Consider the following 12,500-nt stretch of genomic DNA (forward strand, 5'->3'; position numbering starts at 1 on the left):
GAGGAGAGGGGAGAGGGGAGAGGGGGAGGGGAGAGGGAGAGGGAGAGGGAGAGGGGGAGAGGGAGACAAGAGAGAAGGTGGCTCCAGGTTAGAGACATAGCTCAGTGGTTAATAACACTGACTGCTCTTCCAAAGGCCCTGAGTTCAATTCCCAGTAACCACATGGTGGCTCACAACCATCTGTAATGGGATCCGATGCCTTCTTCTGGTGTGTCTGAAGACAGCAACAGTGTACTCACATATATAAAAAATAAATATTTTTTTAGTCCAGGCGGTGGTGGTACACACCTTTAATCCCAGCACTTGGGAGGCAGAGGCAGATGGATTTCTGAGTTTGAGGCCAGCCTGGTCTACAGAGTGAGTTCCAGGACAGCCCGGGCTATACAGAGAAACCCTGTCTCGAAAATCCAAAAAAAAAATAATAATAATAATATTTTTTTAAAAACAAAAAGAAAGAAAGGGTGGCTCCATAGATGTGCAGATGCTGGCAGTAGCCACTCACCTACGGGCCTGGAGCACCTAGCATCTTGCCATCCTGTACCTGACACTGCATGCACAAGAGAGTCTAGAGAGGCACATGGCCCCACAGGACAGGATCCCCAGAATGGTCTGAATATGGCACCCCATTTAGCTCATTAATGAGGGAAGGGCCCACGCTTTTGAAATACAGACAACCCTTGAAAGACAGGGCTAAGGGAAACCCTTGGCTGGTCTTTACCAGGAGGGACTGGTCTGGGAATGTGAGAGCCATGGAAACCGGTAACCAAGAAGTTGGGACGAATTTGGGAAACCCTATATAAGGGCACGGGAGCTAAATCCACGAGACGTAAGGCGACTAGGGCCTCGTGGCTCTTCTCCGAGGCAATCTATTTTCCCTGGAGAATGTGGCTCCGTTATCTTCTCTAACTCTAGGGGTCATTAGTGGCCTCCTTACGCTTAAGAGTGACGGGGACGTGGTGAGGTGCTCCCGGGATCCCGCCACGCACTGACAGGCCAGGTTAGAGCGGCGTCAGACGAATCGTTGCCTTCGGAGGCTCGGCGCAGCCGCCTTTACCTGCGCTGGGAGGAGGGGCCGCCGCCCGCGCCTCGGCCCGCCCCGCCCCGCCAGCTCAGCGCTCGTTCCGCAGGCCCCAGGCCCGGGCCTACCGCCGGGTCGCCCGCGTCTGTGGCTCTCTGGTCGTGGTCCACTGGCCGGCGAGCTCTGCAGCAGCCACGTAGTGCCACAACCCTTAGTTTGACCGTGCCTCCCTCCGCCTGAGAGCCACTCGCAGCAGGCGCCACGGGGCAACCCCGCTGTCGGGGTCCTCCCTGAGAAAAGGCCGTCGCTATGGAGACGTGTAGCGAGCCGGCGGCCGTGAAGCTGGGAGGCACAGCCCGCAAGTGATTCCCACCGCAATTGCGGCTCCGGGTGGCCAGCAGCACTGACCGGTGCACGATGCTCCGGCCAGGTCGCTGCTCCAGCCCTCGTGAGCAGTGTGCAGGGTTCTAGAAAAGCTAAGAAACGTACCTCCCTTGGCGATGGCGCGGGGCGGGGCCAGGGGTTGTCCGTTCCCGTCGGAGACATCCGCTTCCGGGGCCACAGCCGAAGTGAGACGCTTGGCTGGTCGGCCTGGCTGCCTTCGGTATCGTTCTCCGCGAGCCCTACTTCTTAATAATCGGCTACCCTCGTTGCACTGTCGGTATCGGTCTTCGGCAACCATGCTGGAACACCTGAGTTCTCTGCCCACCCAGATGGTGAGGGCGCGCGTCCCAGATCCCTCGTACGCCTTTTTGGAGCCTAGCGACTTCTAAACCCCCCTGCTGGAGCACCGAATGGTGCTGCGTGTTTCGCGAACCCTAAGATTGCCTTCACTTTTCCTTTCTTCTCTTCCCCCAGAATGGATCCCCTTTCCCATAGTCTGTTAAGATCCCCAAGTTTCCCTGGAAAATCATGTTTTTGCTTCTTTATTCTCGGGCCCTTGTGGGAAACTCCTGGTGTTGCCTTATGCCAAAACTGAGTTTCCTACAAGAATTACAGTCCTTTGGTAGTAGGACCAACTCTTCCCCTTCTTTTTCGTCCCTAGGATTACAAGGGGCAGAAGCTAGCTGAACAGATGTTCCAGGGGATTATTCTTTTTTCTGCAGTAAGTATTGCATTACCTTTAATTCTTAATCCTGCCTCCCTTGGTTTGACTGCATTTTATATACGTTGTTTCTTTTCAGATAGTTGGGTTTATCTACGGGTATGTGGCTGAACAGTTTGGGTGGACTGTCTACATAGTTATGGCCGGATTTGCTTTCTCGTGTTTGGTAAGATATTTGTGGGTGTTTGAGTATTAGCAGCAACATAAGTTTTCTGACTCGGGAAACTTGGTTGGACCTAGTAATGAGAACCAGAACCAGCTCTTTGTTCATCTTTCCCATTAATGTTTCTGCTTTCTAGTTTTGAAAAGTAGAATGTTAAGTTGTGTCAGATGGCATGAACTACATAAAGACGTGGAGCTTTCTGATTTTCTTTTGCACCTGTTCTAGGCAGTAAAGATCAAATATGGCAGGGGTTTCCTACTTTGCTCATGCTGCCTCTGTATTTCTTTTAGTTCTTAAAACTCATACGTGTAATACTTAAGGCTTGTTCTCACCCCCTGACATATCTTGTCTGGTCAGTTTGTTACTCTTTAGCATGGTGGTTATTTGGGGACCAGACATACTTAATGATGTTTTAAGCCTTGAATGGAAATAAATGCTGCCTTTTCTCTGTTTTCATCTAGCTGACACTTCCTCCGTGGCCTATCTACCGCCGCCATCCCCTGAAGTGGTTACCTGTTCAAGACTTAGGCACAGAAGACAAGAAATCAGGGGACAGAAAAATTAAGAGGCATGCTAAAAATAACTGATTGGGACTTTGATGATTCAGCACCTGCTTTTGTTTCCTGTGAGATGAGCTGAGTTTCTTTCTTAACCAAAACATGAGTTTAAACCACCTACATTCTTACAGCACAGCTGTATCAAGATCTAGTTGTCCTGGCTTCATTTCTAATCCAAATGTATTTTAAGTTATAATTATTTTATACCGTCTCTTCATAAGCTTGTTATGGAAAACAGGAGATACACGTATGCAATGCTTCTTTCAGGTGTGTATAAAAATAAACACCTCATAACTCATACTATATTTGTTTTCTTTTAAAAAATATTTTTGCAGTGGTTTCTTACTATGTACACTATGTTGTCTCTAAGTTCAAAATCCTGCCTTACCCTCCCAAAGTGCTGGGAATACAAGTATATGCTGCCACACCTGGCTTGAAAGTCCTATTTATAACTGTCCAAGTCTCACATTCCATTATAAGCCTTCACTCTGTTTTAAGGGTGAGTTGTTTGGCTTAGTGTTTTGAGACTGGGTCTTTCAATATAGCCTTGGCTGTCCTGGAACTTGCTATGTAGACCAGGCTGACCTTTGAACTTACAGTTCCACCTGCCTTTGTCTTCTGAGTACTCGAATTAAAGGTGTGCCCCCACCATGCCTAGCCTAAAATTCATGGCACAGATATCCATCTGAAGGCTCTTCTGTTGGTTAGATGTCCTTGTTTAGAAACTGTAAGCAGCACCATCTGTTGTCACTGCATATTTCTCACTTTTAAAAACTTAACCTTATTTAGTGTGTAAGAGAGCGCATACAAAGGTAAGCACAGTCGCAGGAGCCGGCTACCACTTAATACCTTGGTGTTCCTGAGCCATATCAACAGCCCCCTTGTCTCTTTTTCCATCGTTTTGTTAACATTTATTTGTATGTAATGTATGTGGGCCCACATGTAGAGGTCAGAGGAGAAGACAGATGCAGCAGTCACTTCTTTCCTTCTGTGTGCATTCCAGAGATTGAACTTGGGATGTTAGGCTTGGTAGCAAAAATTTTTGCCTACAGAGCTGTTTTATAAGCCCCCCGGAAGGTTTTGGTTTTTTTTGTTTTTGTTTTGAAGATTTTTGATAATTTTTAAATAATTCTAGTTTTCTCAGATTCAGAGCCCCCAGGAAGCCAAGAGTCCAGTCAGATGCCTAGGAGGAGGCTATGGGCAATACTGAGAACCTACCCTACCTAGACTTCTCACAGGGCACCTCCATCCAATTGTGAAGAAGCCAGTCCCACTGTGACCAACAGGCAATGAAGCGGAGTAGGCCTGAGAGGGGAAAGAAAATCTACGGTCTGGGAGTGAAGGAAAGAGATGCTTGGAGAGAGAGGGGAAGAGGATAGGCAGTAAGTTCTTAATAATAGCAAACACCTCTGAGAAACTTAGCAGTGTGAATCTGTGGTAAAACAGTACTTTGGCACCTCGGAACAAGAGCATTGTACTTGAACATGTACATGAAGGGGGCCAAAGTCATAATTATAAAGCTTGACATTGCTTTTAATATTTCCAAATAACTGAAAAGAAAAACACGCTTAAAGGTCTCATGCTTAAACATCTCATGTTAGGACTGGGTATGGGAGAATTATTAATAGCAACCTGTAATCCAACAAACCCAGAAAAGATTCTTTTAAAGAAAAGGCAGAAGATGAGGCATAGTATTAAATACGATGAATGTGATTCAGTAGTTAGAAACACCCAGGTAGAATTTAAATGAAGGGACTGGTGTCTGAATATCCTGTCCCTATGGGAAGTGGCACTATTAGGGGGGGTAGCCTTGTTGGAGGAAGTGTGTCAATGTGTAGGTGGGCTTGAGGACTGCCCAGTGTGGTCAAGATGTAGAACTCTCAGCAACTTCTCCACCTGGAAGCTGCCATGCTTCCCACTATAATGACAATGGACTGAACCTCTGCAACTAACAGCCAGCCCCAATTAAATGTCCTTTATAAACATTGCTTTGATTGTGGTGTCCCTTCACAGCAATAAAACCCAAACTAAGTTAGCTGGCTTGATGGGTCAGCAGTTAACAGCACTGGCTTGTTCTTCTAGAGGACCTGGGATCAATTTATTTTTAAATGAAGATGGAAACTGAGTGAATGTTTAAATAAAAACAATACTGAAATATGAAAAGATGGAATTATATTTTTGAGACAGTCTTACTTAGCCCTGCATAGACCAGGCTGGTCTAGAACTCACAGAATTCCTGGATTTGCTTCCCAAGCACTGGGATTAAAAGTGTGTACCATTAGTGGTTTGGTTTTGTTGAATGAGAGAACTTTTTTTTTAATTGTTTATTTTATGTATATGAGTACACTGTTTTTGTCTTCAGATACATCAGATCCTATTACAGATAGTTGTGAGCTGCCAAGTGGTTTTTTGAACTCAGGACCTCTGGAAGAACAGTCAAAGCTCTTAACTGCTGAGCCATATCTCCAGCCCTGGGAGAACTTTTTTAAAAGCTAGTAAAATAATTTGTAATATATTTATACCAATAAATTGGAAACTAAAGGAAAGCCTTCTGGTCTACTCTACCCAGGCCAGATCAGTGAGGCTTGATACCCTCCCATACCCTACAGGCTGGCTCAGGAGGTCTGCAATAAACAGGGACACAGCCTGCCTGCCTCCCAGGAGTTCCACAGGAACCAGGGACACAGCCTGCCTGCCTCCCAGGAGTTCCACAGGAACCAGGGACATAGCCTGCCTGCTTCCCAGGAGGTCCACAGTAACCAGGGACACAGGAGGCCTGCTCTAACCAGAAACAGCACTGCCTGCCTCCAAGGAGACCGGCTCTAACCCAGGTCACAGAAGGCCCGCTTCAATCAGAGACACCCGGGCCAGTTAACAGCAGAGATAACCAGATGGTGAGAGGCAAGTGCAAGATCATTAAGTAACAGCACCATCAGAACCCAGTTCTCCCACCACAGCAAGTTCTGGATACCCTAACACGCCTGAAAAGCAAGATAATGACCTAAAATCCCATCACATGAAGATAACAGGCATTTAAGGAGGACATAACTCCCTCAAAGAAATACAGGAAAACATAGGTAAACAGTAGAAGTCTTTAAAGAGAAAACAAACAAATCCTTGAAAGAAATACAGGAAAATACAATCAAGCAGGTGAAGAAATTGAATAAAATGGCCCAAGACTTAAAAATGGAAACAAAAACAATAAAGAAATCACAAAGGGAGGCAACCTTAGAGATGGACAACTTAGGAAAGAGATCAGGAGCTACAGATACAAGCATCACCAACAGAATACAAGAAATAGAAGAGACAATCTCAGGTTTAGAAGATACCATAGAAGACATTGACATCTATCAAAGAAAATACAAAGTGTAAAAAACTCCTGACTCAAAACATCCAGGAAATTCAGGACACAATGAAAAGATCAAACCTAGGAATAATAGGAATAGAAGAGGGTAAAGAATCCCAGCTCAAGGGGCCAGACATCAACAAAATCATAGAAGAAAAACTTTCCTAACCTAAAGAAAGCCATAAATGTGCAAAAAGCCTACAGGACACCAAATAGATTGGACCAGAAAAGAAAATCCTCTCGTCACACAATAATCAAAACACTAAATGCACAGAATAAAGAAAGAGTATTAAAAGCTGTAAGGGCAAAAGGCCAAGTAACATATAAGGGCAGACCTATCAGAATTACACCAGACTTCTCACCAGAGACTCTAAAAGCCAGAAGATCCTGGACAGATGTCATACAGACCCTAAGAGAACACAAATGCCAGCCCAGGCTACTATACTCAGCAAAACTCTCAATCACCATAGATGGAGAAACCAAGATATTCCATGACAAAAACAAATTTAAACAAATTCTAATAATCCAGCCCTACAGAGGATGCTGGAACAAAATCTCCAACACAAGGAGAGTAACTACACTGAAGAAAACACAAGAAATTAAACATTTCACAACAAACCCAAAAGAACAAAATTACACACATATATAGTATCACCTTCAGCAACAAAAATAACAGGAACTAACAATCATGTGTCTTTAATATCTCTCAACACCAATAGACTCAATTCCTCAATAAGAAGACACAGGCTACCAGACTAGATATATAAACAAGATCCAGCATTTTGCTGCATACAAGAAACACACTACGGGCCGGGCGGTGGTGGCGCACGCCTTTAATCCCAGCACTTGGGAGGCAGAGGCAGGCGGATTTCTGAGTTCGAGAGTTCGAGGCTAGCCTGGTCTACAGAGTGAGTTCCAGGACAGCCAGGGCTACTCAGAGAAACCCTGTCTCGAAAAACCAAAAAAAAAAAGAAACACACTACAGTGACAAAGACAGATACTACCTCAGAGTAAAAGACTAGAAAAAAGTTTTCCAAGCAAATGATCCCAAGAAACAAGCTAGAGTTGCCATTCTAATATCCAATAAAATAGAGTTTCAACCAAACATTATCAAGTGAGATGGGGAAGAACACTTCATATTCATCAAAGGATAAATCCACTAAGAGGAAGTTTCAATTCTGAACACTTATGCAGCAAATCCAAGGGCACCCACATTCGTAAAAGAAACTTTACTAAAGCTCAAAACCTCACACATTAATAGTGGGAGACTTCAAGACTCTCCTCTCACCATTGAAACAGAAACTAAACAGAGACACAGTGAAACTAATAGAAGTTATGAACCAAATGGATTTAACGGATATCTACAGACCATTTCACCCCAAAACAAGAGAATATACCTTCTTCTCAGCACCTCATGGTGCCTTCTCCAAAAATGACCATATAATCAGACACAAAAAAAGACTCAACAGCCGAGCGGTGGTGGCACATGCCTTTAATCCCAGCCCTTGGGAGGCAGAGACAGGCGGATTTCTGAGTTCCAGGCCAGCCTGGTCTACAGAGTGAGTTCCAGGACAGCCAGAGCTATACAGAGAAACCCTGTCTCGAAAAACAAAACAAAACAAAACAAAAAAAGTCAATAGATACAAGAAGATTAAAATAATCCCATACATTCTATCAGATCACCATGGACTAAAACACAACAGAAAGTCCACATACTCATGGAAACTGAACAACTAGTTGCTCAATGATAACCTGGTCAGGGAAGAAATAAATCAAAGATTTTATAGAATTCAATGAAAATGAAGACACATCATACCCAAACTTATGGGACACATTGGAAGCAGAAAAATTAATAGCACTAAGTGCCTTCATAAAGAAATTGGAGAGGTCCCATAAAGGCAAATTAACAGCACACCGGAAAGAAAGCTCTAGAACAGAAACAAGCAAACACACCCAAAAGGAGTAGACCAGAGGAAATAGTCAAACTTAGGGTTGAAATCAACCAGTTAGTTAGAAACAAAGAGAATGATACAAAGAAGCAACAAAACCAAGAGCTGGTTCTTTGAGAAAATCAACAAGATAGACAAACCCTCAGCCAAACTAACTAAAGGGCATAGAGACACTATTCAAATTAACAAAATCAGAGATGAAAAGGGAGACATAGCAACAGAAACTCAGGAAATTCAAAAAAATCATCAGAACCTACTACAAAAGTATATACTAAACAAAACTAGAAAATCTAGATGAAATGGAGGATTTTCTAGACAGATACACGTACCATAGTTAAATCAAGATCAGGTAAACTAAACAGTCCTGTAACCCCTAAGCAAACAGAAGTCATTAAAAATCTCTCAACCAAAAAAGCCCAGGGACAGATGGTTTTAGTGCAGAATTCTACCAGACCTTCAAAGAAGAGCTAATACCAATACTCCTCAAATTATTCCACAAAATAAAACCAGAAGGAACACTACCTAATTCATTCTAATGAATGGGTATTTTTAAAATTAGATAAATAATATAACAGTAAGCCTCAATTTACTAATACAAATAAGTTAAAAATAAGTCAGCCTTGCTAAAAATAAGTTAGCCTTGCTAACCCAAGGCTGTCACAAAGATGTAGGGAAACAAAGGTCCAAAGATCCACTGGCTGTAGAAGATAGGGAAAGTGCCCAAGGGTAAATTCCTTAAGAAAGAGAACATTATTAAAACACCCATCTGTTCCTGTGATGTTTAAAAAACTCCCGAGAAGGGCCCAAGGACTTGCTAATTAAATCCTGCCAGGTGGTGAGCTGGCTCAGATAAAATTCACACTGAGTCTCAAGGCCACAGAAACCAGGGACAGTTCTCGTGAAATCCGTTTACACACATTACAGATGTTTGAAACAGCCAATTGTATGTGACTGTGCCACAACCCCTTTCTCCCCCCCACCCCCGACCTTTACCTTTAAATATCCTAAACTGTTAGATCTCGGGGCTGAATCCACTGTCTCCTGCGTGAGACACGCTTCGGACTGAAGCTTCGTTCATTAAACCTGACTCTTGTTATTACAGCAAGAGGTCTCTGGAGTTACTTGAGAGCTCGTGTTGTACCCAAGTCTATTTTTAAATCTGGAGAAGCTTTCATCATGAAACCACCACAGTTACTCTGATACCTAAACCACACAAAGACCCAACAAAGAGAGAGACCTTCAGGCCAATTTCATTTATGGATATTGATGCAAAAATATTCAATAAAATTCTCACAAACTGCATCCAAGAATACATCAAAGACATCATTCAGCATGATCAAGTAGGTATCATCCAAGGAATGCAGGGATGCTTCAATATACGAAAATCCATCAATGTAATAAACTATATATATAAAAAAAAAACTCAAGGAAAAAAGCCACATGATCATCTCATTAGATGCTGAAAAAGCCTTCAACAAAATACAACACCTCTTCATGTTAAAAGTCTTGGAGAGATCAGGAATTCATAGCACATTCCTAAACATAATATAAGCAATATATATCAAACCAACAGCAAATTAAATAGAGAGAAACTAGAAGCAATCTCACTAAGATCAGGGACAAGACAAGGCTGCGCACTCTCTCCCTATGTATTCAATATAGTACTTGAAGTTCTAGCCAGAGCAATTAGATAACAAAAGGAGATCAAGGGAATACAAGCTGGAAAGGAAGAAGTCAAAATATCACTATTTGCAGATGATATGATAGTATACATAGTGACCCCCCAAATTCCACCAGAGATCTCCTACAGCTCATAAACAACTTCAGCAAAGTGATGGGATATAAAATGAACTCAAATGTATCAGTAGTCCTCTTTTATACAAATGATAAAGAAATTAGGCTGAGAAAGAAATTAGGGAAACAACACCCTTGTATAAAATAATATAAAATTGTATACATTTATACACAAATAGTATAAATATCTTGGTGTAACTCTTACCAAGCATGTGAAAGGTCTGTACGATAAGAACTTCAAATCCCTGAAAAAAGAAATCGAAGAAGACCTCAGAAGATGGGAAAGATCTCCTATGCTCATGGATTGGTAGGGTTAACATAGTAAAAATGGCCATCTTACCAAAAGCCATCTACAGATTCAATGCAGTCCCCATCAAAATTCCAACACAAGGGGGCTGGGGAGATGGCTCAGTGGTTAAGAGTACTGACTGTTCTTCCAGAGGTCCTGAGTTCAATTCCTAGCAACCACATGGTGGCTCACAACCATCTGTAATGAGATCTGATGCCCTCTTCTGATGTGTCTGAAGACAGTGACAGTGTACTCACATATATAAAATAAAAATACATCTTAAAAAATGTAAAAAAATTTCTAACACAATTGTTCACAGGCATGGAAAGAACAATTCTCAACTTTGTATGGAAAATAAAAAAAACAGGATAGCCAAAACAATTCTCAACAATCAAAGAAGTTTGGGGGAATCACTATCTCTGACCTCAAGGTGTACTACAAAGCAATAGTGATAAAAACCATATAGTATTGGTACAGAGACAGACAGATCAATCGATGAAATAGAACCGAAGACCCAGAAGTAAACCCACATGCAAGTTAGGAGGAGCTAAGGTGGAAGGAGTAAGGAGAGGAAGAAAAGGAGGAAGAGGAGGGGCAGAGGGAAGCAGAGATGTAGGAGGATGGAGAGCCATGCATGTACGGAGAGCAGTCCTGGGTAACAACTTATATATAGGTTGATGAATTGGGAAACACCTCCAATTGTGTGGGCATCTTGTTATTGAACATTACCAAACATATAAAGCCTTTGATTAATCTTTAAGCATTAGAGCCTCATTCATACCAGGTACTGCGTGGATGGTGGGATGGTCTGGGCTCAGCCCAGCCTTGTGGAGACACTGTGGAAGATTGGCAGAGCCATCTCCCACGCTGGCATTTCGTGGGTAGCAGGGCCTGTGTCTCTGGCCGCTGAGCTGGTAGCCTAAGCTGAGTGGTGGCTAGAATATGCTGCCCGCTTGTGGCCACAGGCCTAATCTAGTAGGAAACATGGAGGCTGAATAAAAACAAGCAGATTGAGTGTCGCCAATTTAAATATCTCCTGCAACACCCACACATCTATGGTCACTTGATCTTTGACAAGGGGGCCAAACCATACAGTGGAAAAAGGAAAATATCTTCAAGAAATGGTGCTGGTCTAACTGGCAGTCTGTATGTAGGATAATAAAAATAGATCCATATTTATCACTTTGCACAAAGCTCAAGTCCAAGTGGATCAAGGACCTCAACATAAAACCAGATACACTTTCTCTAATAGAAGAGAAAGTGGGGAAAAGCCTTGAACTCATTGTCACAGGGGGAAATTTCCTGAACAGAATACAAATGGCTCAGGCTCTAAGATCAACAATTTATAACTGAGACCTCATGAAACTGAAAAGTTTCTGTAAGGCAAAAAGACACTGTCAATAGGACAAAATGGCAACCTACCAATTGGGGAAAAAGTCGTTACTAACCCTACATCTGACAAAGGGCTAATATCCAAAATACATAAAGAACTTAAGAAGTTACCTCCAAAAAGCCCAAATAACCCAATTAAAAAATGGAGTACAGAGCTAAACAGAGAATTCACAATAAAAGAATCTCAAATGGCCAAGAAGCACTAAAAGAAATGCTCAAAGTTCTTAGTCATCAGAGAAATGCAAATCAAAATGACCCTGAGATTCCACCTCACACCAATCAGAATGGCTAAGATCAAAAACTCAAGTGACAGCAGATGCTGGTGAGGATGTAGAGAAAGAGGAACACTCCTCCATTGCTGGTGGAATTACAAACTGGTACAACCACTCTGGAAATCAGTCTGGCAGTTCCTCAGAAAACTGGAAATATTTTTACCTGAAGACTCAACTATACCACTGTTAGGCAAAAGATATACCACCATACTACAAAGATATGTACTCCACTATGCTCATAGCAGCCTTATTTGCTGGAAATAACCCAGATGTCCCTCAACTGAAGAATGGATACAGAAAATGTAGTTCATTTACTCAATGGAATACTATTCAGCTATTAAAAACAAGGACATCATGAATTCTGCAGGCACATGGATGGGACTAGAAAATATCCTCCCGAGTCAGGTAATCCAGACCCAAAAGGACATGCATGGTATGTACGCACTGATAAGCGGATATTAGCCAAAAAATGTACAGAAAACCTAGGATACAACCCATAGACTGTAAGTGTAACAAACAGAAAGGCCCAAGTGAAAGTGCTTCCATCTCACTTAGAAGGGAGAAAAAAATTAATCAGGGGACGCAGAGGAAGGGAGGGACCTGGATGGGAGAGAG

The 12,500-nt window shown here is 42.7% G+C and overlaps 2 protein-coding genes across 4 annotated transcripts in view; one reads left to right on the forward strand and one right to left on the reverse strand.

Annotated features, from left to right (window-relative positions):
* Glt8d1 (glycosyltransferase 8 domain containing 1) overlaps positions 1 to 1,101 on the reverse strand; it is a 15,716-nt gene extending 14,615 nt beyond the window's left edge. Inside the window, exon 1 of one of the 2 annotated variants that reach the window (XM_028787517.1) lies at positions 1,055 to 1,101. The gene's annotated coding sequence lies outside the window, so the exon portion shown is untranslated. Of the gene's footprint in view, positions 1 to 934 lie in introns of both variants that reach the window. The other variant, XM_028787515.1, reaches the window with a different exon arrangement.
* A 174-nt stretch (positions 1,102 to 1,275) lies between these two features.
* On the forward strand, positions 1,276 to 3,143 carry Spcs1 (signal peptidase complex subunit 1). Of its 2 annotated transcripts, XM_028787543.1 has the most exons (4): positions 1,276 to 1,734; positions 2,064 to 2,123; positions 2,203 to 2,289; positions 2,748 to 3,143. In XM_028787543.1, exons 1-4 carry the CDS (start codon positions 1,519 to 1,521, stop codon positions 2,871 to 2,873), a joined length of 489 nt encoding a protein of 162 aa, XP_028643376.1. In that variant the 5' UTR covers positions 1,276 to 1,518; the 3' UTR covers positions 2,874 to 3,143. The 2 variants fall into 2 exon arrangements, with proteins under 2 accessions (XP_028643376.1, XP_028643377.1); XM_028787544.1 differs by lacking the exon at positions 2,203 to 2,289 and having other exon boundaries at positions 1,504 to 1,734.
* The last annotated feature ends 9,357 nt before the right edge of the window (positions 3,144 to 12,500 follow it).

This window comes from Grammomys surdaster, unplaced genomic scaffold (assembly GCF_004785775.1).
Source record: "Grammomys surdaster isolate TR1022 unplaced genomic scaffold, NIH_TR_1.0 125669, whole genome shotgun sequence".
In the NCBI taxonomy this organism is placed as follows: Eukaryota; Metazoa; Chordata; class Mammalia; order Rodentia; family Muridae; genus Grammomys; species Grammomys surdaster.

What these genes read in the sequence shown, in the direction of transcription:
- Spcs1 (XM_028787543.1), top strand. Translation starts at nt 1,519, where the DNA reads ATGGCGCGGGGCGGGGCCAGGGGTTGTCCGTTCCCGTCGGAGACATCC. An exon ending in GTTCTCTGCCCACCCAGATG is followed by an intron (nt 1,735 to 2,063) that starts GTGAGGGCGCGC and finishes TTTCGTCCCTAG; the next exon opens with GATTACAAGGGGCAGAAGCT. An exon ending in GGATTATTCTTTTTTCTGCA is followed by an intron (nt 2,124 to 2,202) that starts GTAAGTATTGCA and finishes GTTTCTTTTCAG; the next exon opens with ATAGTTGGGTTTATCTACGG.